General features: G+C 41.0%; 2 protein-coding genes across 2 annotated transcripts in view; one reads left to right on the top strand and one right to left on the bottom strand.

The window, feature by feature from the left end:
• The first annotated feature begins 1,802 nt into the window (after window positions 1–1,802).
• On the top strand, window positions 1,803–25,691 carry SQLE (squalene epoxidase). Its single transcript, XM_084619529.1, has 11 exons — window positions 1,803–3,051; window positions 4,226–4,472; window positions 4,773–4,953; window positions 10,211–10,307; window positions 12,657–12,770; window positions 14,114–14,285; window positions 19,502–19,597; window positions 20,146–20,288; window positions 22,737–22,833; window positions 23,275–23,362; window positions 24,235–25,691. The coding sequence occupies exons 1-11, from the start codon at window positions 2,758–2,760 to the stop codon at window positions 24,425–24,427; spliced, it is 1,722 nt and encodes a 573-aa protein (XP_084475655.1). The 5' UTR covers window positions 1,803–2,757; the 3' UTR covers window positions 24,428–25,691.
• Window positions 10,534–25,738, bottom strand: part of WASHC5 (WASH complex subunit 5) — a 69,944-nt gene continuing 54,739 nt past the window's right edge. The window contains exon 30 of the mRNA XM_084619527.1: window positions 10,534–10,560. Within this exon, the coding sequence (XP_084475653.1) occupies window positions 10,549–10,560 (12 nt within the window). The 3' untranslated portion in view covers window positions 10,534–10,548. The remainder of the gene's footprint in view (window positions 10,561–25,738) is intronic.

Genomic DNA, 25,738 nt, shown 5'->3' with positions numbered 1-25,738 from the left:
TGCTCCTGCCCCTGTAACCAACCTCACCTCGCTCCTACCCCGTCTTTCTTCCCACTTGGCTCCTGCCCTGTGCCCCACCTCTCCTCGCTCCTGCCCCGTCTCTCTTCCCACCTTGCTCCTGCCCCTGTAACCAACCTCACCTCGCTCCTACCCCGTTTTTCTTCCCACTTGGCTCCTGCCCTGTGCCCCACCTCTCCTCGCTCCTGCCCCGTCTCTCTTCCCACCTTGCTCCTGCCCCTGTGCCCCACCTCACCTCGTTCCTGCCCCATCTCTCTTCCCACCTTGCTCCTGCCCCTGTGCTCCACCTCACCTCACTCCTGCCCCGTCTCTCTTCCCACCTTGCTCCTGCCTCTGTGCCCCACCTCACCTCGCTCCTGCCCCGTCTCTCTTCCCACCTCACTCCTACCCCGTCTTTCTTCCCACTTGGCTCCTGCCCTGTGCCCCACCTCTCCTCGCTCCTGCCCCGTCTCTCTTCCCACCTTGCTCCTGCCCCGTGCCCCACCTCACCTCGCTCCTGCCCCGTCTCTCTTCCCACCTTGCTCCTGCCCCGTGCCCCACCTCTCCTCGCTCCTGCCCCGTCTCTCTTCCCACCTTGCTCCTGCCCCGTGCCCCACCTCACCTCGCTCCTGCCCCATCTCTCTTCCCACCTTGCTCCTGCCCCGTGCCCCACCTCACCTCGCTCCTGCCCAGTCTCTCTTCCCACCTTGCTCCTGCCCCGTGCCCCACCTCACCTCGCTCCTGCCCCATTTCTCTTCCCACCTTGCTCCTGCCCCGTGCCCCACCGCACCTCGCTCCTGCCCATATGTCTTCCCAACTTGCTCCTGCCCCGTGCCCCACCTCACCTCGCTCCTGCCCCATCTCTCTTCCCACCTTGCTCCTGCCCCGTGCCCCACCTCACCTCGCTCCTGCCCCATTTCTCTTCCCACCTTGCTCCTGCCCCGTGCCCCACCGCACCTCGCTCCTGCCCATATCTCTTCCCACTTGGCTCCTGCCCTGTGCCCCACCTCTCCTCGCTCCTGCCCCGTCTCTCTTCCCACCTTGCTCCTGCCCCTGTAACCCACCTCACCTCGCTCCTACCCCGTCTTTCTTCCCACTTGGCTCCTGCCCTGTGCCCCACCTCTCCTCGCTCCTGCCCCGTCTCTCTTCCCACCTTGCTCCTGCCCCTGTAACCAACCTCACCTCGCTCCTGCCCCATCTCTCTTCCCACCTTGCTCCTGCCTCTGTGCCCCACCTCACCTCGCTCCTGCCCCGTCTCTCTTCCCACCTCGCTCCTGCCCCTGTGCCCCACCTCTCTCCCCGCTTCGGTCGGCCTGCCCAGGTGCCCCATCTCGCCCCATGGGGGAACAGATCCTGCGCCCAGGGGCAGGGTCGGGGACCGGCTGCTGGCAGGGGGTCTCGGCTGTGCGGATGGAGAGCAGGACACAGCACCGAGAGCTCGAGCCAGCGCAGATTCTCCCGGCCGCGGCGGGGCGGCCAGAGGCGGGGGGCGGCGCCCGAGCGCCCCCGCCCGCACGCGCAGCATCCTCCCTCTCCGTGCGCCTGGCAACCGCCGGGCGCAACCCCTTCTGCTTGCTCGCAGCCCCGCCCGCTCGTTTCGTCACATCGCACTAGGGGACCGGAAGGCGTCAAGCCCCGCCCTCCGCTCGCTGCCATTGGTCGCTCCTCAGTAGCGCCATCTCGGCCTAGCACCGCCGGTTGGCCCGAAGCTGCTGGGGCACCGGGCGCGCGGCGCTTGCAAGAGGATGGAGGGCGCCGCTCATTAGCATAAACCCCGCCCCTCCTGCTGGTACTGCGGCTGCTTGGCTGCTCGCCCTGAAGGCTGTAGCCTTGGCAGCGGCAGCGGTCTCCGCTGGAGAGGGCGCGCCGGGGGGCCTGGCTCCATCCCCGTCAGCCTGGGCGAGGACCGGCTCCGCCGAGGGGAGCCCGGGAGAGGGGCTTGGCCGGGCCGAGCGGGAGCCGCCACCCAGCGAGGGGGCTGGGGAGCCACAGCCCGGCCAGGGTCCATTGCCGGGCGCCCCATTGCCGGGGAGCCGCTGACCGGGATCGCTCCTGTCAGAGCCTGCGGGGGGCTTGTGGTGAGGGCGAAGAGCGGATTTCTGAGGGGCTGCGCCGGCATATTTAATTCGTCGCTGGATTTCGGGGAGGAGCCCGTGTTCAGCATGCGATTTAATCAGATTTGATAGTTAACAAGAAGGGTCCCGTCCCCCCCCCCGCTTCTTATAAATCCCCTCTTGTGGCTACCGCTACTAGCTTCATTTCAGGCCACATGGGATAATATGTCTGTCTAATTATTTGTGTGGGCGAGAGCACCTGCTGCTGGAGAAGAGAGCCTGTGAACCCCAAAGAAGATATAGTCACAACAACAAAAAACCCCAACCCAGCAATGAATTTGGCCCCCATGAACATCAGGCGGCAGTAGCTGAGGCTAATGTTGTAGTCCGTTTTGTAGAATTTAAATCATTTGAGTTGCTGTAACTCTCTCTCTGGTTGTTGAAGAGGAGATCTGTATTGGATTCATACCACTTTTTGGAGCATCCTTGTCTCTGGGATGCCATGCCCCAGTAAAGCTGCAGTTGCTGCCTTTTGCGGGGCTTTGTGAGGGAGTCTTCCTTCTCTGTAACCACGTACATATTTTTAAGAGGATATTTGTATTTTTATCATTTTTATAGCTTGTGCAAAATCCCTTTTTCAGAGAACTTCAGTCACAGTACAAGTGTTAAAGGGAACCACCGGCGACAGTTACTTGCCCTTGTCACAATGTGGACTTTTCTGGGCATTGCCTCCTTCGTCTATGTGTATAAGAAATGTGGAGACTTGATGACTTATGTCAACAAAGAGGTGCTGCTGACTATGTTGATGTTTTTCTCTCTTGGTTTGCTGCTGTCTTATCGGTATCGTTCTGGGTGGCTAAAACAACAACAGTGGGGGCAGCAGAAACAGTCCCACTTTGGGATGCTCTGTAGTGTTCTCTCAGCTTTGCCACTCATCGGTTTTTTCTGGGCCAAGTCCACCCCTGGATCGCCAGAGGCAGAGCAAACCAAATCCAGAAAGGTAAGTTCAGTTCAAACCTGGGAAATAGGATGGATTCCTTTCACTTTTTGTTTTTACGTTAGGGCTCCTTTGTCAGTTTGAGGGAAAAGCAGCTAATGAAAGGTTGGAGAGGATTTATCTTTGTGGTCCCCACCTAGGGATTTGTTAGATTTTATTTCAGTTTTGGGTGACAAACTCATAGATGGAGCCTGCTTAATCAAGACACTTGGGTTTCAAATTAAGTTTAAAGGTAAACCTTAGGAGAAATCTCTGTTTTTAAGTTGATTTACAGTTTCTGTGTTTGTGTAATTTCCAGTAAATTATTTTTCCCACATTGGAAACAAATTAAATTGTTAGTGCTGTGACATACATCAGCTTTCAGCATCTCTACATTTGAAAGAAAAACATTTATCAAGACCACTGGCAGACCTAAAAAAAGATCTGCAGATACATATGATGAAATCCAAAGAATTCTGTAGATAATAATAATGAAATATCACATGTATAGGGCTTTACATCTTCAAAGGCTTTTAGAATATTGGGCAGAATCTCTGAGGCAGACTGCCAGCTTGTCTGCCAGTGGTATCATAGCAGGTATCTGTTTGGTTTTTTTGAGGGGAGGTTTCAGCTAAAATGGTTCAGCCATTCTCAGAACAAGTTTGTGCAGAAATGCATTTTGACCATGTTAAAAGAAATTCTTTCAACTTTTGAGAAGTTCTAGTGCCCCTGCTTTGCAGCAGGGACTTGAAATTTGGCAGGAATGTGCTTTTTGCCATCCCTGTGAAAATTCTCCCAAATCTGACCACGTTTATAATTGGCCTCAGAAAAATCTCTGTCTCCAGACCAATGCTGTCCTGTCATCCATGGCCCTAATATGGCTTAGGACCCACTGCTACAAAACCTTTATATTGAGCTTAATGGCTACTACCAGGAATATGACACTTACTACTGTTGAGTACCCTCATTGAATTCCAGTGGGACTACTCATGTCACTAGGCTCAATAGTAATGGTTTGCAGGATTAGGGGAGTTGATATTCAGACCTAGACCTAGGAAAAAACTAACTAATTTTTAAAGCGACAATCATTCACTATCATTCAACTTTTATATTATATTGTCTATTATTATTTGTAAAATAAAGAGTATAAATGCTAGATATGTTACTTGTGTTTTTGTTGGTCTTAATTTCTACATAGGGTAAAAGAGGGGTAGACTCAAACACTGTGACAGAGCCTGCTACAAATACAATATTAGCTCCCCAGTCTGATCCAGAGGTTATCATCGTGGGTTCAGGTGTACTTGGTTCTGCTTTGGCTGCAGTGCTGTCAAGGGACGGAAGAAATGTGACAGTAGTAGAGAGGGATCTGAAGGAACCTGACAGGATAGTTGGAGAATTGTTACAACCTGGAGGATATAATGCTCTTAAAGAACTGGGTCTTGAAGGTAAGTAAATCTTAAAACTCAGATATTTTGTTGCAAAGGTATTTACTTGACAAGGACAAAAACCCCGTGTACCAAAGAAAAGCATGCTTACAAAGAAAATTTAAAAATACAACATATTCTGGACATATTTGAATTAAAGCTGCTTGTTTTGATGTTTCCTGTCCACCATTTTGAAAATGTCCCCTTCTGTGTTGTTAAAGAAATAGAATATTCTCGGTGTAGAGGTCAATTTTTACAGACTAATGCATATTTCTTGTTGTTCTTTATTCTTTCACTAATATATTAGGATTTGTTTTCCAGATTCAGTGGAAGGTCTTGATGCTCACATTGTAAATGGTTACATAATTCATGATCTAGAGAGTAAGTCAGAGGTTGAAATTCCTTACCCAAACTCTGCAGATGGTCTGGTGCAGAGTGGAAGAGCATTTCATCATGGGCGCTTCATCATGGGTCTCCGAAGGGCAGCCATGGCAGAACCCAAGTAAGACAGCTGGCTTAAAATTTTAATCAACATAGTATAACAATTTTAGGTCTTGTTCCTGCATCAGGATCCAATAGCACAGTTCCCTGCACCTCTGAGATGCTCCATTTACTTCAGTGGAACTCTGCAAGGGTGCAAAGGTCTGCACTAGACAATCCTGATGCAGGAACTGAAGCATTAATAATTTTTTTTGTTTCAGTATGCACATAACATATTTTTGTAGATGTTTATAAGAGGTACATTAATTACACCATAATCAACTAAAAGAGCACATAAGTAAGCAACTGTGCATTGGTCTTTGGGACATAATTTGGTCTTGGATTTATGGGAATACAGATTTTAAACATTGAGCGGAGACAAAATATTGGACCACATGAAGGAGTATCCCAAGTCTCAGAGGTTAATTCTTCACTTGCATCTGTTGTAGTCATTTATATCTCTGCAAAGAGGTCGTAAAACACTACCATGTATCAGTAGTGTGCTGTCTATGTATGCAGTGCTTGCACTGCATGCCACAGAAGTCAGAAATGCGGTCCAAATGGTAATCTGTGGAGCGGATCTTGATTCTGATTCAATGGGGAAACAGGCCTGTAATGCATAATGTATACTTTAATGAATTGGGTCAAAATGAGCCCTGCTGCAAATGTTAGTAACTTGGATGAAGTTGTACTGGTGTACACCAATGCTGATCTGGGCTATCTGCGAAAAAGAGCCATGCTCTATCAGTGAATAATGCACAGAACTACCTGGGTTGATCAGAGAAGCAAGTGGTAGAGCTGACTCATTTCATGCTCAGGAATTGTAAATACATGGAGTTATTTAGGAATAGTCACTGTGCTTTAAATTCACACCCCGCCTTAATCTTCATTAACTTTCAAGTATAGACAGACCCTAAGCATGTTGATCTTCCTGGTGATATGATTCATGATGCTGGAAAAGAAGCTTGCCTTAGCAAGAATGAGGATAATCATGATCCTCTTTTCTCTACTCCTCCACCTTTTCCAATACTACATATACAAGTACAATTGTTGGAAAAGAGTGATGAACATCTCCAATAGTTTTGATATTCTAGAGTCTTGAAGGCAACCCCTTCTTCCCTAAAAACATTTGTAACAAACTTCTTTATATGATCACTGCCTTTATATAAGACGGGTGTCAAGAAACCTAATGTTAATTGAAAGTAAGGTCTTAAGGTCTTATTGCTTTACCATGCAACATACCACAGTAAGCTATATATTTTTAAAAATAAGAACACAGGTATGGTATGAATCATTGTTCTTTATTGAAAACCTGTTTGTTTCCATTAAATCTATTAGATTGGATGAATTAATTATTTTGAAATCATTTTTAAAATATCAACCCTGCAATACTGCTAAAGGTTGGTGCAAGCTGAGGTGATCTGCTGCATTTGTGATAATTATGAAAGTTTAAGATGCCTGGGCATATTTTTAATTTCAATGGGATTTGGGCACCTAACTCTTCTTAAAATCATTGAAAATTCTGTTATATCTGCTTTACACATTTTTCTAGCAGAAATTTAAAAAGCATTTGTAACAAGTTCATTTCTTCCTTTCTTGGTTCATTTTGAATATGTTCCACCTCTCCATGTACCAGGGAAGGGGAAGTTGAATATTTAATTATAGTTGGGAGATTTCAAACATATGTAATTTTGAGTGCCATGGAGTCTTACTTTTTCTCTCAGAAGTCTTAAAAAATGTGTCATGGGGAGTGAAAGGTTAGTGTCACTACAAGTGAATATATTCTTTTAACATGTACTAAACAATAAGTATTTATTTTCAGATGAATAAAAGTAAAATTATACACAGGGTAAAGAGGTGGTCCTTTATCAATATTATTACTGTTTATTTGTTTAGTTCTAACAATGTGCTTAGTGCTTCACTAGACTCAAAGATAGACACTCCCTGCCCTGAAGAGTTTAACTTAAAAGACAGAGCCTGTAATTGAATCTGTGTAGGTGGATCCTTGCACCCATGTAAAATCCCTCTGACAAGCCAGTTGTTGGCAATTCACTTGAGGAACTCCTTTTACTGCCATAGGACTTATTTTAGTAGGTTTATGAACAACGGATGAAACCAAGTCATGCAAATATGTATTAATTTTGGTAATGTACACACCTTTATTTTGAAGATAAAACTAAAAGTATATTTTCAGTGTAATATTGTTAAAGAAAATGGTTTTGAAAATCTTTTCCTAGGAAATAAAATTTATTTTAGTAATTTTATTAAAAGATAAAAGAATTAAGAAGATAAAAAAGTCTGGCTTTTTTTTTTTTAATCTGAAACTCTAGCCCCATGAAAATGTGGTGTTTTTTTCCCCTTCTTCCCCCATACTTATAAGGAGCATACACTTATGTGTGTGAGAACGGAGCAGGAAAGCCGTGTGGTAACATAGCGACCTGGTCTACACTATGAAGTTTTACTGAAAAAACTATGTCCGTTAGGAGTGTATGAATTTCAATGGAATAAATGGGCCCAAAGAGTCAAAGGTGTTAACATGACTCTTATCGAACAACATGATCAGCTATAAACATAGTTTGGGGTTCAGAGTACAGAGACCCGCTTAGTACCATGGCAAACACATTTAAAAATTCATGCCAAAGATTAGAAGTTTATTGATTGAAACACTCAGAAGGCAAAATATCAAAACAAGCCAAAAAGCATTCAAATTGCAATTAAGTGATTATGTAAAATGAACATAATCAAAACCCATTAAAATCTCTCTTTAAAGAGAGGAAATATTGATTAAGTCCAGGCTGTTGCAGTTGCACTTTCTGGCTGAGTGTACTTGATCAGCAGTCTGTCGCTGTCATGCATCCACTGAGGGGGAACTGGATCACATTTGGCTTTACAAAGATTATGAAGAGCACAGTAAGTTGGGAGAGAAGAGATAGCATAATTAAAAATGGGGGATATTTGGCTTTTGTTGGTGTTCTCAGGATGCATGGTAGGTAGCCTATTTCCTCTTGTTTTTTCCTACCCCCCCCCCCCCCAGATGTTCTGGTTTAACTTGGATTTAAACTTGGAGAGTGGTCAGTTTGGATGAGCTATTACCAGCAGGAGAGTGAGTTTGTGTGTGTATGGGGGTGGGGGGGATGTGAGAAAACCTGGTTTTGTGCTGGAAATGGCCCACCTTAATTATGCACATTGTAGGGAGAATGGTCACTTTGGATGAGCTATTACCAGCAGGATAGTGAGTTTGTGTGTGTGGTTTTTGGGAGGGGGGAGAGGGGGTGAGAGAACCTGGATTTGTGCAGGAAATGGCCCAACTTTATTATCATGCACATTGTGTAAAGAGTTGTCACTTTGGATGGGCTATCACCAGCAGGAGAGTGAATTTGTGTGGGGGGGCGGAGGGTGAGAAAACCTGGATTTGTGCTGGAAATGGCCCACCTGATGATAACTTTAGATAAGCTATTACCAGCAGGACAGTGGGGTGGGAGGAGGTATTTTTTCATATTCTCTGTGTATAAATAAAGTCTGCTGCAGTTTCCATGGCATGCATCCGATGAAGTGAGCTGTAGCTCACGAAAGCTCATGCTCAAATAAATTGGTTAGTCTCTAAGGTGCCACAAGTACTCCTTTTATTTTTAATCAGTCATGGGCAGCCATGACAGCTATTGCTCTAGACCCAAGCTCACCTCTGCAGTCAGGACATCATCTGCATGGTCTGGTTAGGTCCCTCTCCTTCACTGGTCTTTCTCAGGCTGAGGAGAACTGGATGGGCCATCTCATCTCTTGCAGGGTGCCATGCAGTTTAGCTGGTTTCAGGATATGGAGGAATCAAGAGGAGGAAGATAGTGGGGATCAGAAAGAGACACACGAGGGAGGGGAGGACAGAGCAGGATCTCACAGGTATCAGGCTGGGGTCCTTCCTGGTGCAGCAGTGATGATCAGGTGTTCCCACTGATGTGTCAAGGTCTGGATGTCACGATAAAAATCCTTCTGCTGCAGCCATAGTAGTGGTGATAGTCATCCTTCCTCCCCCATCTCTTTTTGTAGGGCCCCCAAAACAGATGATGGATGGAATAGCTAATCCCCCTCATTATTTTGTCCACCAGGTAGGCCTAATTTCTGGTCCCACACACCTCTTTTTCGCCACACATGATCTTAACACAGTCCTTGGGTGGTATCAGGATTTCTTGTTTAAATTAATTCAGTCTTTCTGTCTCCTCCTTATGTCTTTTCTTAAACAATTTTGTATAATGGGTCATTGTAGCAATTCATGACCCTTTACTCATTTTTCACTAGTTAGGCTAACCACTAAAGTAGGCCTGTTAGTTCCCAATTATTCCAACAGTGAAAAAATCACAACCCCTACCTTACTTAGCTATGCCTGAAAACCCTCTAATGTAGATGCAACTATACCAACAGAACAGTGCTCCTGTTGGCTTAGCTAAAGTCATTCATGGAGGTGGTGTGGCTATGCTGTCAATAGAACTCTTTATGGCAGCTTACACCATGGGGGTTCTGCCTGCATAGCTATACAGGCCAAGGCTCTGTAGTGTAGTGTAGACCAGGGGTTCTCAACCTTTTGCTTTCTGAGCCTCCTCACCCCCCCATAAAAAACTCCACGGCCCACCTGTGTCACAATAACTGGTTTTCTGGATATAAAAAACAGGACTGGCATTAGGGGGTAGCATGCAGGACAATTGGCTGGGGCCTCATGCCACTGGGACCCCCGCAAAGCTACATTGCTCAGGTTTCAGCTTCAGCCTCAGGTGGTGGGACTCAGGGCCTGGGCTTAAACTCCACACGGTGGGGCTTTCTGCCCTAGGCCCCAGCAAATCTAATGCTAGCCCTGCTTGGTGACCCCCCTGAAACCTGGTCGTGGCCCCCCAGGGGGCCTTGGACTCCTGATTGAGAACCACTGGTGTAGACAAGCCCACAGACCCCAGTCTTGTAAAGGCTTCCATGTGTATTTTACGTGATAAACTATGAAGTCAATGGGACTAATCACCACGTATAAAGTTGAGCCTATGTGGATGTCTTCGCAGGATCAGGGCCATAGCGTTCAGTGACACTTGGTCTTGCCCATAGATTTCAAGAAAATACGAACCGTTTAATACTGTGTCTGAAACTGGGCAGAACAATTTTATATGTTTAAATGAATGTTTTTATATGCAGTAATGAGATCATGAACAACTTGCATTCTCTATGTCATAAGTCAGTTTGAAACTTTGGCCCTAAATATTCTTTTATTTTTTTCCTGTACTTTTAAAAGTTCTGGTTTATTTCAGCTCAAAATTCATTGAAGGGACTGTGTTACAACTTCTCGAGGAAGATGACTGTGTGGTGGGTGTTCAGTATAAGGATAAAGAAACTGGAGATATTAAGGTGAGACAACAGATTTCACTGTTCTTTGTGTTTAACTATTGTATTGTATGGTCACAGATACAGCATTTAAGAAGATTTGGATATTTCAGAACATTTAAAAAAAAGTGCATCAAGCATTAGAAATAAAGGGAGGTTTTGTGGCCATGTGGATAGAGGGCTTGACTGGGTCACGGTTTCAATTTCTGGCTCTGCCACTGGCCTGCTGGGTGATCTTGGGCAAGTCACTTCACTCCCTGTGCCTCTATTTCCCCATCTGTAAAGTGGGAATATATGGTGATTTGTAAAGCATTTTGATCTATCAATGAAAAGTGCTATATACAAGCTAGGTATTTTTATTTTTTTAAACAAGGAAGCAGTGACTTCCACGTATGGCAGTACAGGATAGTACATTACATTAAGAAATTTGTACAGTCTCTTTATTTGGGGGGAAAAAACCCAGTTTCGGTCACCTTCTAGTGCTGAAGATTTTTTTTTCTTCAAATACAATCCATTTAACATTTCTGCAGTTTCAATTTCAGAAAATCATTGATGTATTTTCAGACTGTATTGTGTATTTTATTGTGGGATTTTTGTGCTTTACAACTTTTTAAGCTTTGTTGCTCTTTTGCCATAGAGGATTTTAAATGTGGCCCACTGGACTGGGAGTCACTCCACCTCTCTAAGCCTACAGGGGGATAAGAATATTTAACTTTTAAGGACACACACACACACCCCCTCACCCTCACCCATGTTCTGTTAGGAGGCATGTTCCCCACTGAGAAAAGGCTACAGGAGTCATCCCTAAATCTGGTGGATATCAGGAGACTACAGCTGTCTGTGTGGAAGTCCTGTCAGTCTCTGCATAGGCTCTGGCTTCCCATGTAAAACCTTTCTGTTCCTTGGGAGCATGGCTTTTGTCGGCGGTTGCCCCCAGTAATTTTCAGAGCTCACAAAAAAGATAATGCAGCTCCAATCCATATCTCCTTTTTGGACTAATGTCCAGAGGTCCAGATAGTGGGTGATGTGCATCTTTCTGGCCCACCCATTTCTCTCTCTGGCCTGCCCACTCTGTACTCTCTCCAGCATGAACCTTCTCTGGACGGGGAGATGATGCTACAAAGGTAGCGGAGTCCTACTTCTCTGTGGGAAGGGGGAGACTGGAACCTAAAGGGGATCCTCCGTGCACAGATCTAGGGGGTATGAGCTGGTTCATTATTCATAATAAAAGAAGACATTCCTATCCAATAATAAAATATCCAATAGTATTAGCCTGGTTATCGGTCTACTTTATAGACCAATAAACGTTTGAAATGGATTCGTCTGAGGGTTAGCCCTCAAGGTAAATCTTCTTCAAGCTGTGAAGTAGGTGACCTGAAGTCTGGTGGTGAAGGAAGCTCCATGTTCTTTCTTCCCCCACTTGTTAGTTTAACAGCTTTGTAATATGTAAAAATGGACCTTCATTGTCTTTGCCTGAATATCAGGCTGGTCAGAGATTCAAAAACACATTCCTTTATACTTTATTTACAAACTCCCCCTGATGTGCCTAGCTTGAACACATTTTAATTATCATTCCAGCAGATGTCCATAAGTCTTAATACACATTGTGTACATACAACACCCAAGCATATTAATATCAGTGAGTTTTTAAATGATACCTCTCAGGGCATATTTTGTACAAAGATTATTACAGTAGTGTGTAGGGTCTGAATATAGGGGTGCTTAGTGTCACAGTCACTCTTCCATGATTATTTTAACCTCAAAACCAGTAAGTGATTGAAAAATATAGGGCTTGGAGTGGTTTGTTGATATTAAATAATGTGGTATCCTAAAGCAAGTAGGAGATTCTACGTAACTCATTTTGATAAATTGCCAGTGATTTGGTCAATAATTCTGGAATTAAATAAAAGTGGTGGTGGGGTATTGTCTGGAAATTACATTCTCATCTTATTTTTTGTTTGTTCCTTTACAAGAAAAATGAACTGAGGAATCTCAGCAGAAATCTTGTATTAATTTATCGGTGTGTTACTGTTGTAAAAGATGTTCCATTTTTGTTTTGCTTATTTATATATAGACTTTCAGATTCTTCAGTAAAAATAAGTTAAATGTCAAGAAGCGTTTTCCACTATAAGCTTCTCATCTTCTTAAATTGCTCATAATGTCTTAAAGTTCTTATGGGGTTGAACTCTTCCATACTTTCTCTCATTCCAAAAGTGATTTATTGTGTTTTTTTCCCTTTAAAATTGAGATAAATTAATTCAGCTATTTATATCTTAATATCAGATCTAAAATAATATAGGATCAACATATGATTAAAGAGATACTTTATCCTTTCTATCTTTTTGAGATAAATATCACATTTTCATGTTTCAGGAACTGCATGCGCCTCTGACTGTTGTTGCTGATGGACTTTTCTCCAAGTTTAGGAAAAATTTGGTCTCCAACAAAGTTACTGTTTCATCCCATTTTGTTGGCTGCATTTTGAAAGTAAGGACCTTGTATGTATAGTACAGGAAGACTTACGACTAAAAACTCTAATGTATGTTTTTTCTCTCCAAATTCAACCATATCTCCCAGTAGCTGTTATGAGAGTTATATGTATGAAATGAGAATTTATCCTTATGGAAGACATTTAAAAAAATCTATGCTTTATTATTTTCTGTTACTCAGCAAGTACTGACAGTAAAGTCTCTTGAATTATATTATTAAATGGCCTCCAAAGCATCCATTAGAAGAACATGCTTTTAAATATTTTAACAGGAGTTCCATTAACTTCTTTTTCATTTCGGCTTTGGGAATTATTGGACCGTGGTAAGAGTAGCGACATTAAAAATTGGATTGTGTGTTTTTTACTCTTAAATTACTGGACTTGTCTACATGAAAAGTGTATGGCAACCCAAGTGTGAATCTCTAGCTCACTAGCTTGCTGCGCATTAACTGGCCATGTGTACTGTGATACTGTGCACTAAAAGTTCTGCAGTGTGCTTTGGTGCACTCTCATTTTAAATGTACTGCAGAACTTTTAGTGCACAGTAGCAGGGTCCACATGGCCAGTTAAGTGTGTGGCAAGCTAATGTGCTGTAGATTCACATCTTGGTGTTACCATGCATTAACTTTCTGTGTAGACAATCCCACTGATGTGTACCCAGACTTAACATCATTTTTTATCTGGGAACATTATAGTTGTAATGTCAAATATAATATACTAGGTACAAATTCATACCAACTCAAATTTTCAAAGTTCTCAAAACATTACCCCTATTGAAGTCGATGATAAATTTCTCATTGAGTTCAGTGAAAGAAAGATTGGGCCCATAGTCCATACTGAGGACTGGTGCCCTTACTTGGTTTGAAAAAACCCTGGTTTTTATTTAACAATATTAAAACCACTTAAAAATATTTACTATTGATTATAACCCTGATTCAGCAAGGTACATAAGAACATACTTAATTTTAAACATGCTTAACTACTCACATGCTCAAAGTTAAATACGTACCTATGGGCATTTCGTCTCCTCATCTCTTTTGTTCATTTAAACAAAATCCTAAATTGGCCACTTTACACATAAGTAATAAAGGATTTAATGAAATCTGTAGCTTAATATACAAATTAAAATGTATTGTCATAAAATATTCAGAATGTGCAAAGAAGTCAAATTATCATTGTTTTTGGAACCTTAGCACTTTCATTGCCCAACCTGCAATCTTAATGTTAAATTAATGTGACTTGTTTTGCATTTAATACACTTTAAAGGATGTTAGGAAATGATTCAGCAAGAGAGCAACTTTTGGCCTTTTTACTAATCAGTTTTTTCCTTCTTTTTTTAAAGAATTCACCACAGTTTAAAGCCAATCATGCTGAACTTGTTTTAGCTAATCCTAGTCCAGTCCTTATCTACCAGATTTCTTCAAATGAGACTCGAGTACTTGTTGATATTCGAGGGGAAATGCCAAAAAACATCAAAGAATACATGACTGAGAATATTTATCCACAATTACCTGGTAAGAATATAAAGATTTGTGTATGTACTCTTTAGAATTATAATGTATTATCCTCCAGGGTGTGTGTGTTGGGTGGGGGTGGGAGGGAGGGGAGGTTGGTTTGGTTTGGTTTTGGCTTTGTTTTCAATTTGTTGCTGAATTGTCCATTTGGAAAGTCAGACATCTGATAAGTCGCAATGTGTATTGTCAGGGAGCTTTCTGTGGCATCCAGAATCCTTGGATGGATGGGGAAGGTGGCGATCTTACTATTGAGGGTCCTACTGCAGCCACTTTGTAATTTGCTCCCTGTTGGCTGAATGTCATTTGACTCTGGAAGTACCCAACTCTTTTTACTGGGACATTAGTGCATCTTTAGATGTAAGTCCTATAAGGTCAGGTCAACAACAGAAGCCTTTGCCATATAGTAATGTCTATTGGTGTGTGAGTGGATGTGTTTGGGTTTTTTTTTTCTACCCCAGCATATCTATACCAGCAAATGCCTTAGCGTAGATGCAGTTATACTGGCATAAAAGTGCTTTTGCCTGTATAGTTTAATTCTCTCAGGGAACTGGTATGAACTATACTGATTTAAAGCACCCTTTTGGGGATATAAATTGCATCTACACTAGAAGGATTTGCCATTACAGCTATACCACGTTTTGTAGTGGAGAACTTTTCTAAACTTGACTGTCATATGGGCTGGATTGAGATTCTGACTCTACTCTTAGAAAGGGGTCTGTTGTGGCACAGGAAAACCATGCTGAGATCAGGGTGGGGAGTTGAGACCTGGTAGACTTAGCGTATGGAAGACCTTACTTTAACTGTGAATTCTTTGGTTTTCAGAGGTTTAATTAAGCTTTGCCTTTCCTTTCTAAAGGGGGCAGAGTGAAAGGTATGTGGTCTGGTGGGCATTACCTTAACTCTGCATTTCCTGTTTTTTCTAATGTTTTGGCTTCGTTTGGTTGAGCGTATTTCCTAGACTTCACATGTTTCTCTTTCAGCTGCCAACATCCACATTCTTGATGGGTACTAGGCATCGTTGAGCAGCTATAACACCCCTTTAACAATGTTTTTGATAGTGAATAAACCAGCGGTTCCTAAATTATGGGTTGCAACCCCAAGTGGAGTTACGCCACCAGTGGAAAGGGTCATGAATGCACCTGGATCTGATCTACAAAATGGTGTCCTCTGTGCAGTGTGGAGGATGTCATTTTATAGAACAAAATGGTGTCTTCTGCACAGCATGACCTTGCACACATTGTACTGGTGAGGTCATGCTGCAAGCCCATGTTGTTTTGTTGCTGTCTGGGGTGTGGAATAAGTAAGTCTTAAAATGGGGTCATACAGGCAAAAAAGTTGGGAATTGCTGTAATAAACCATAATACAGTGTCTACATGTAAACATAATATTCAATTATATCATGTAATGGCAGACAGCTAAAAAGTGACAAGTTTTTAAAGTGCTTATAGACCAATGCTAGAAGTCTAAATAATAAGATGGGTGAACTAGAGTGCGTCATATTAAATGAGGATATTGATATAATAGGCATCACAGAAACTTGGTGGAATGAGGATAATCAATTGGACACAGTAATACCAGGGTACAAAATATATCGGAAGGACAGAACAGGTCGTGCTGGTGGCAGAGTGGCACTATATGTGAAAGAAAGTATAGAATCAAATGAAGTTAAAAATCTTAAATGAACCAAACTGTACTATATATGTCTATGGATCGTAATTCTGTGCTTGAATAATAAGAATATAGCAGTAGGAATATATTACAGACCACCTGACCAGGATGGTGACTGTGACTGTGAAATGCTCAGGGAGATCAGAGAGGCTATTAAAATAAAAACTCAGTAATAATGGGGGATTTCAGCTATCCCCATACTGACTGGGTACATATCATCTCAGGAAGGGGTGCAGAGATAAAGTTTCTGACACCTTAAATGACTGCTCATTGGATCAGCTAGTCCTTGACCCCACAAGAGAAGAGGCAATTCTTGATTTAGTCCTAAGTGGAGTACAGGATCAGTCCAAGAGGTGAATATAGCTGGACCGCTTGGTAATAGTGACCATAGTATAATTAAATTTAACATTCCTGTGGTGGGGAAAACACCACAGCAGCCCAACACTGTAGCATTTAATTTCAGAAAGGTGAGCTACACAAAAATGAGGAGGATAGTTAAACAGAAATTAAAATGCACAGCACCAAAAGTAAAATCCGTGCGAGCTTCATGGAAACTTATAATAGAGGCTCAACTTAAATGTATACCCCAAATTAAAGAACACAGTGAAAGAACCAAAAAAGAGCCACCATGGCTAAACAACAAAGTAAAAGAAGCAGTGAGAGGCAAAAAGGCATCCTTTAAAAAGTGGAAGTTAAATCCTAATGAAGAAAATAGAAAGGAGCATAAACTCTGGCAAGTGAAGTGTAATAATATAATTAGGAAGGCCAAAAAAGAATTTGAAGAACAGCTAGCCAAAGACTCAAAAAGTAATAGCAAAATTTTTTTTAAGTACATCAGAAGCAGGAAGCTTGCTAAACAACCAGTGGCTCCACTGGACAATCGAGATTCTAAAGGAGCACTCAAAGACAATAAGGCCATTGCGGAGAAACTAAATGAATTATTTGCCTCGGTCTTCACAGCTGAGGATGTGAGGGAGGATTCCCAAACCTGAGCCATTTTTTTAGGTAACAAGTCTGAGGAACTGTCCCCGATTTAGGTGTCATTAGAGGAGGTTTTGGAACAAATTGATAAACTAAACAGTAATAAGTCACCAGAACCAGATGCTATTCACCCAAGAGTTCTGAAGGAACTCAAATGTGAAATTGCAGGACTACTAACTGTCGTCTGTAAATTATCATTTAAATCAGCTTCTGTACCAAATGACTGGAGGATAGCTAATATGACACCAACTTTTAAAAAAGGTTCCAGAGGTGACCCTGGCAATTACAGGCTGGTAAGCCTGACTTCAGTACCAGGAAAACTGGTGAAAGTATAGTAAAGAACAAAATTGTCAGACACATAGATGAACAAAATTTGTTGGGGAAGAGTCAACTTGGTTTTTGTAAAGGGAAATAATGCCTCACCAATTTATTAGAATTCTTTGAGGGGGTCAACACGCATGTGAACAAGGGGGATCCAGTGAATATAGTGTATTTAGCTTTTCAGAAAGCCTTTGACAAAGTCCCTCACCAAAGGCTCTTAAGCAAAGTAAGAAGTCATGGGATAAGAGGGAAGGTTCTCTCATGGATTGGTAACTCGTTGAAAGATAGGAAACAAAGGGTAGGAATAAATGGTCAGTTTTCAGAATGGAGAGAGGTAAATATTGGTGTCCCCAAGAGGTCTGTACTGGGACCAGTTCTATTCAACATATTCATAAATGATCTGGAAAAAGGGGTAAACAGTGAGGTGGCAAAATTTGCAGATGGTACAAAACTACTCAAGATAGTTAAGTCCCAGGCAGACTGCGAAGAGCTACAAAATGAGTCTCAGAACTAGGTGACTGGGCAACAAAATGGCTGATGAAATTCAATGTTTATAAATGCAAAGTAATGCACATTGGAAAACATAATCCCAACTATACGTTTAAAATGATGGGGGCTAAATTAGCTGTTATCACTCAAGAAAAAGATCTTAGTGTCATTGTGGATAGTTCTCTGAAAACATCCACTCAATGTGCACTGGCAGTCAAAAAAGCTAACAATGTTGGGAATCATTAAGAAAGGGATAGATAATAAGACAGAAAATATCACATTTCCTTTATATTAATCCATGGTATGTCCACATCTTGAATACTGTGAGCAGATGTGGTCGCCCCATCTCAAAAAAGAGATATTGAACTTGAAAAAGGTTCAGAAAAGGGCAACAAAAATGATTAGGGGTATGGAATGGCTGCCGTATGAGGAGAGATTATTAAGACTGGGACTTTTCAGCTTGGAAAAGAGACGACTAAGGGGGGATATGATAGAGGTCTATAAAATCATGATCGGTGTGGAGAAAGTAGATAAGGAAGTGTTATTTACTCCTTCTCATAACATGAGAACTAAGGGCCACCAAATGAAATTAATAGGCAACAGGTTTAAAACAAACAAAAGGAAGTATTTTTTTACACAACGCACAGTCAACCTGTGGAACTCCTTGCCAGAGGATGTTATGAAGGCCAAGATTATAACAGGATTCAAAAAAGAATTAGATAAGTTCATGGAGGATAGATCCATCAATGGCTATTAGCCAAGATGGGCAGGGATGGTGTCCCTAGCCTCTGTTTCCTAGAAGCTGGGAATGGGCGACAGTGGATGGGTCACTTGATGATTACCTGTTCTGTATGTTCTCTCTGGGGCACCTGGCATTGGCCACTGTCAGAAGACAGGATACTGGGCTAGATAGACCTTTGGTCTGACCCAGTATGGCTGTTGTTAACGTTCAACGTGGAATTGAATTTATTAAGGGTGCAGATTTAAGTGTTTTTTCTCAATTAAATACTTGGGGAAATCCTAAAATATGCAGAAATGGACAGCATATATCTAGAGACAGATTAGGCTGCTGCTGGGGAAGGTAGAGCAGGAATGATTTTATCAGTCGCCCTGAAAGGGGTCTTTTTTTGGCTGATTTGAAAAGTATTTTGAGTGACCATTTTGAAGGAGGCAATTCATTGTGCTCTTTCGTTGCCTGTCTTAGTTTCACTGATGTTTTGCCGTGGTAACTGTTCTATGTCCTGATCCTGCATTACCAAAGTTATTGTGAGTTTTGTCACTGATTTTTAATGGGACTGTGGTAGGGTCATTTGAAAACAATAGCTAAATTTTAGTGTGCTCATTCTGATTAAAATGCCAGAATTATTGTTTGTTCTTTTCAATTTTCCTCCCCTCTGCAAACTAAATGCCTGATGCTGCAAACATTATATGTGATGAACTCCAATTTACTTTCAGACTTGGGTACGGATCCTATGAGGTGCCGAGCATCCTGTACTCCCAATAAAAGTCAGCTGCAGTTGAGGGCACTCAGCGTATCACAGGATTGAGCCATTGTAGAGTTTGCAGCATTGAACCCTAATTTTATATTACTTATAGATACCATAACATCAAACAGTAGTTTGTTCAGTTTACATATGTAACACTGGCGATTCAGAGGGGTTTCATCTCTGAGAACTATTTATGAGTAGTTCTGTGCAAATTATTTGACTTGATTTTCATATACGTAATACAGTATAACTAGAGTTTCATTACTGCAGAGCACCTAAAGGAACCATTCCTAATAGCAGTTCAAAATGATCGTTTGAGGACCATGCCAGCAAGCTTCCTACCTCCGTCACCTGTTAACAAACAAGGTAGAGTAAGAACAAAAAATATTTAAAAGTATAGGGTTAATGACCATTAAACAGATTTAGAAATATTTTTGTTTGTTGTCCGTGCTACTTTCCCAGTCAAGTTTGTTTTATCTTTTGTGAAAATGGTACTTTAAAAAACATTCCTGAGTGTGTCTGACACCTATAAACAGCATATTGATAGTGACACTAGAATTAAGGTTGTTGGTTGGTCCATTTTAAACCCCTATTTTAAAACATGCAATTTTTTGTAAAGTCTATTTCAGGCTGGTGGTTTTTCATGCTTATCTGTCAAAAGTGGCTTATTTTTTAAAGGAAAGTATAAAGAAATTCTTGAGCTGTGTGTTTAAAAAAAATATTTCCAAGCTTTAAGTTGTTCAGATGCATTTTACACTGTGATTTTAAGCTTGTGTATGGAACGGTGTACTTTTCAAGCAGCAATGCTTTCTTTGCTAAAGCTTAGCAAATTTGATAGAGAAAGAAAAGTTTTGATTTCTAAAATAGAGTACTTGGCATGTGTTCTATGCCATTATTTTTTTTCTCCCATCTAGGCGTTCTTCTTTTGGGAGATGCATATAATATGAGGCACCCTCTGACAGGTGGAGGAATGAGTGTTGTTTTGAATGATATTAAAATATGGAGAAGCTTGCTCCAGGATATTCCAGATCTTTATGAGGATTCTGCTATTCTTCAGGTGAGACATTATTTTGAAGTTAGAATAATAATTGTGCTTTTTGGGTAGGGTTGCCGACATTGTATTTAAAAAATAAGGGACTGTTTTCTTCGCACATCTACCCCACCCCTTCTCCTAATGAGGATGTTGTGAATAATAATAATTAATAACTAAACACATTCTCCTGGGGTATTTCTTGCTGCTTTTTGCAGCGCTCAGCAACTCCCGATCTTGTTGTATAGAGATGAAGAAATAAAGGACGTCCCTTCTAATAAGGGACTGTTGGCAACCCTATTTCTGGGATATGCCTAGGCTTGTGTTTATGCAATTTCTTTCAGTTACTTAAATTGTCTCCTAACTTGAGGGTAAGGCAGTTTAATAGTTCTTTGCCCACCTAGCCAAAGCTGTTTTTAGATGTTACTGTGAACCATTAAACTGTTGTGGATGGTGGGAAGGGTAAAATGGGGCCCAACAGGGGCCATCCCTCCCTCCCTGTCTAGATTCAGAACCATGCAGGGCAGGCACTCCCTCCCCATCCACTCTGAGGAAATTAAGACCCCCACTCTTGCTTCTTGCTATGTGGCATTTGGGTGGGAGTGGGAAAGAAATTGGAGAGAGGAACCAGCCAGAGACTCTAGCTGGTAGGAGCAGTTGCAGAAGAAGCCAAATCAAGGACCTTTTGGACACTTAGAGAAGTTTCTAAAATTTTGACTGTACTTTTTCTGCCCTGTGGTAATTGGCTGTTTGCTCCATCCCTTCCCCTTCCCCTCTCTGTCTCTTCACCTCAGCATTGCTCTGTACCTGCACCTCTTACCCTCTTTTCCTTTGCCCTTCTTCCTTCAGCATCTCCTCTCCCTTCATTTTTTCCATTTTTAGCTTCTCCCCTCCTAACCAAACCCATCACAAATAATTGTGGCACTAACTTGAAGTATGCCACCATCACATTGTTCACTCTGCTTGTGTGTTATATCCCATTTCCCATTCCTGTTCCTGTCTTGTCTATTTAGATTGCAAGCTCCTTGGGACAGGGATTGTCTGTGTTCGTACAGTGCCTCGCACAATGGGGCCTCATGTGGGATTGGTCTTTAGGCACTGCTGTAATAAACATGATTAATAATTCGTTTTGCCAGCATCTTTTATTTGTCACTTCATGCTGTGATCTAATCAGATCTCGCGTATATGGTGGGGTAATGAGCTCTGCAGGAGTGAGATTTCTAAAGCACACTAAGGTGTTGCACATTAATTGGTCTCTGTAGACCCTACTGGTGCACTCTAAAGGTTCCCTAGTGTGCTTTAACATAGTACTGTTTCAGGCAGCACTATGGTTAACCACACCAGAAAAATCTACACAGACCCATCTGTGTGCTTTAACAATCACACTCCTGTAGAAGGCCTTCCACCACTATGTAAGGGCTATATTTTTCAAAGTGTTCATGGGTATATTTTTCAAAAGTAACAGGTACTTCAGAGCTTAAATCTCATTGATTTTCAAAGTCGCTAGTCACCAAGGTGCTTTTGAAACTTTTACCTTACATCTCTAAATACAGTACACTCTTCAGTTTCAGTTGAATGTGATATTCTTCTTCACTTGTTCCTAAACTGTTGTTATGCACAATAAATATTGTTTTCAATTCAGAAAAATGTACACAAATTGGGTCCAGAAAGAGTACCTTTAGAGGAAAGAATCAAAAAGTGATGGTGGGCATAGTTCTGCTGTTTTGAAAGAGTCTACCATTTTAAGCTATACATTCCCTACATATATAAAAACTAATCCAAAGCCTATTGAAGTTGATTGAACGACTCCATTGATTTCAGTGGGCTTTGGAATAGGATTATAAGAGGGAAATTATATTAAAAATAGTAGAATCATCCAAAACAGTACAAAATTTTTAGAGTGGCCAGTTAAACAATGTTTAGTTTGGCAAATCAATGTGTAAAAGAGGGAAGAGTAAATGTTTACAAATATTTGGAGGGTGTAAATACCCAGGATGGAGAGCAATTATTTAGATGGAAAAGGGGGATATAACTGGGAGGAATGGATGAATATCTGAAACAAATGTGTGTATACTATATGATATAGTCTTCCAAGGAAATAATGAAAGCCCCGTTAGTTAGAACATTCTTCCTGTTTCTTCTCTATTTTTAAGAGATACCATAAGTGTTGGCAGGGGGATGGACTTTATGATGTAACAGGTCTCTTCTATATCAAAGTTCCATGATTTTATTATCCTACTGGCTATAGCAGAATGGGGGAAGAGGAGATCTAATTGGCTTTTAAAGAGGCTGATGTCAATATTACAGTTGAGACAGATCTTTATCTTTAAATACAAAACGTGTACAAAATCTGTTGGAAGATAATGCAGCAGCACCAGTATAACTTTGAAAAGGAAGTCATTCCTATACCTATTTTAGAAGAAAAAGGGTATTTTCCTGTGCCCTGATATAAAGATTTTTTTTTAACTTTTACAGGCAAAAAAGACATTTTACTGGTCAAGAAAAAAGTCCCATTCTTTTGTAGTGAATGTTCTTGCTCAGGCCCTTTATGAACTGTTTGCTGCCAGAGATGGTAAGTACATTTAAGAGAACTTCTGTAATTAATTGCAACTTATTAAATAAGTACACTCTCTGTGTGTTTTCATGCATGAGCATGTATTGCATTTATAATTTTCAAAATATTTTAGAAATACTTGTCAGTGTTAGACTATACCTCCAAAACTGTGAGTAGTGCTGGTGCCTGGTGTGAGCTGACATTTTGCTGGTAATGTCTCAGCAAACAGCCCAGGGACAATTGGTATAAAGAATTCTATTTAAAAAAACTGAATGTAGTACTCACAGACTAGTAGGTGTTTTGTAAGATTATTCTTTACTTAAATAGTAAGGCCCTATCCAAAGCCCCTTGAAATCAATGGAATGACTCCCACTAACTTCAGTGGACTTTTGATCACAGCTTTATTTGGTTTTAAGTGGTTTTAGTAGTAACTGAAGATAATTTTAATTCCTTTTCTAGATTCCTTGCATCAACTAAGGCAAGCGTGTTTCCATTACTTCAAACTTGGGGGAGAGTGTGTCTCGGGTCCAGTTGGATTGCTATCTGTGTAAGTTATATAAAATATCAAAACACCTACTGTACTGTATCAGGAACTAGCATATACCATAGTTGATGGATTGCGATCTACTAATGCAAACCCTCGCTCACCCTGAGTCGGCAACTGATTGGGCAGAAGGGTCCACACTAGCAAACCTCTTTAGGATTTTCATATAAAATATGTCCCAAAATGCTGAACAGTTAGAAGATTCAACTAAAACAGTTTGGAGAGGGAGTAAGATACATGGGCACAAGAGTTTCAGTGAGACAAAGAGGTTTAGGATGACTGAAGACTTGATGATTGCAGGCACAATTCATTCACCAAGACCTGAGTTTATATAAATCTACAGAAGAGGCCAGTTCCAGATGAGTGAAGGGAGCACGGATGGGAGCAGAGAGAGGAAAGTTCTTTGAAGAAGATTGGTGTGAGTCTCTGGATTTTTTTTTTTTTTTTTAAATGGGACAGTTTTGAACTGCACCCTGAACTGGATAAACAAACAATAGATCGTCCTTCTTTGAGCATGGAGAAGGAGGGCTGCTGTATTCCTCACTCAGTGGAGTCATGAGAGCTGGACCTATCAAGAAGGGAGTTGAAATAATCCAGATGGGAAGTGATAAAGGCAGGGATGAGGACTGCAGCAGAAATGGAGCTGAGGCAATAGTGTATCAGGGTAATGATGTAGGAGGAATTACTTAGCACACAGCAGCTCCAAGTTATGCCAGATTCTTCCACTGTTGTAGACAGCAGGGCTGGGATTGTTTAGATCAAACAGATGTGAGTAGTGTGCTAACAAAAATCTATTGAATTAATATGTAAGACTGAAAATTCTATAGCGCTTCAAATTTCTCTTTATTAACGTGTTTTCTCTTCTGTCCATACAGCTTATCTCCTAAACCAATGGTACTGATTGGCCACTTCTTTGCCGTTGCGCTATATGCTGTTTATTTTTGCTTTAAATCAGAGTCCTGGGTCATGAAGCCACGAGCGTTTTTCAGTAGCGGTGCTGTACTTTACCGGGCTTGCTCTGTAATATTTCCACTTATTTGCTCTGAAATGAAGTATATAGTCTATTAAATATTAGAGGAAAGCGAATGGAGGAAGAATATGTGAAACTCACCAAGCCTTTACAATCTTTTGGACATATACTGTTCAATACTGTATGATGTTCACCTCTGTTTAAAGTGCAACCCCCTGTTCAGGATTTGACTTAATTTTATTCTTGTGGGTATATATACATATGTAAATATATGTTCCTTTACCATGTAAGTTTAAAAATGACTTAACTGTTTACAAGGACCATAATTAACTATTGACATGTGGTAGAAAAGGCAGAGGATAATTTCCTCACTTTATCTATTGCATAGAATGCACCGTTAAGGTTGATGATGTTAATAAAATGAAGAGTGAACAGTTTAAGTCATTTGCTGCTGCATCCTTCAATATTTCCATGGAATGTTTGTTTTCTTTATTACTGTGAAATATTGTAAGACAATTTTCATTTATTTCATTAAAAGTCTTTGCCTCTATTTTATTTCAGTTACAATTAAATAGCAATCTACTGACACTTAAAAGGACACTGTCAAGGGGTTTCAGGTTAAAAAAATACCATATATTTAAACTTCATTACTGAGGCAAATGTCATCCTATATTAAGTAGCTAATTTAAAAAATCATTCTCTTCACCAGAATTACTTTATACGAGAGGTTACCAGGTCAGAATTTGTTTAACAACTCTGTATTTCATTCAAGCTACCTTCTTCCAGTTCCACAGTCTCACTTCATTTAAAAGACTTAACTTCTGTTGCACAAGCAAAATGAAAAGTAACAGATATTGACCATTTAACAGAAGTATAGCCACAAGTTGTACACACCAAAAAAAATTCAGTCAGGAGCTATTCCAAGTGGATATTAAAAATAGTAGTAAAGATTATTTAAAAACTCATGAAAAATACTTCGAAAGTGTCCTTTTTAATACTTGCGTTTTTGTTTTTCTTCTACAAGTTATTGCATGTGACCAAAAACATTTAATGCCTTTTACTGACAATATTCCTCTCAATGTTACCTTTAATAATGTCCTTTCCTTTGCTGTGTATTTTTGTTTTGTCCCTACCTTTCTTTTGACTGTATTATGTAGCACTGGATGGCTCTTTCATTTTGGCTCACCCAAAAACCCATATATCAGCACAGCCAACAGGTTGGAAAGTAATGACATATCACTCTTTTTTTCCTCTACAATTTACAAAAAATTTGAGTATGTATCTTTAAAAAAAATGACAGATTTACATAGCTGTATATAAACATAATCAACTTTTCTGTTGGACTCTGAAAAATATTTATGGAGAGACTTTTAATACTTTATTTGATAAATATTTCAAATTACCTTTTT

Source organism: Lepidochelys olivacea (genome assembly GCF_965140295.1).
Source record: "Lepidochelys olivacea isolate rLepOli2 genome assembly, chromosome: 2".
In the NCBI taxonomy this organism is placed as follows: domain Eukaryota; kingdom Metazoa; phylum Chordata; order Testudines; family Cheloniidae; genus Lepidochelys; species Lepidochelys olivacea.
This window is presented reverse-complemented; position numbering and strand designations above follow the sequence as displayed.

Bases quoted from the DNA above. Each gene is read 5' to 3' on its own strand.
- SQLE (XM_084619529.1), top strand. From the start codon at position 2,758: ATGTGGACTTTTCTGGGCATTGCCTCCTTCGTCTATGTGTATAAGAAA. The intron at 12,771-14,113 runs GTAAGGACCTTG...CTTTTTTTAAAG, and splicing joins TTGTTGGCTGCATTTTGAAA to AATTCACCACAGTTTAAAGC. The intron at 19,598-20,145 runs GTAGAGTAAGAA...TCTCCCATCTAG, and splicing joins GTCACCTGTTAACAAACAAG to GCGTTCTTCTTTTGGGAGAT.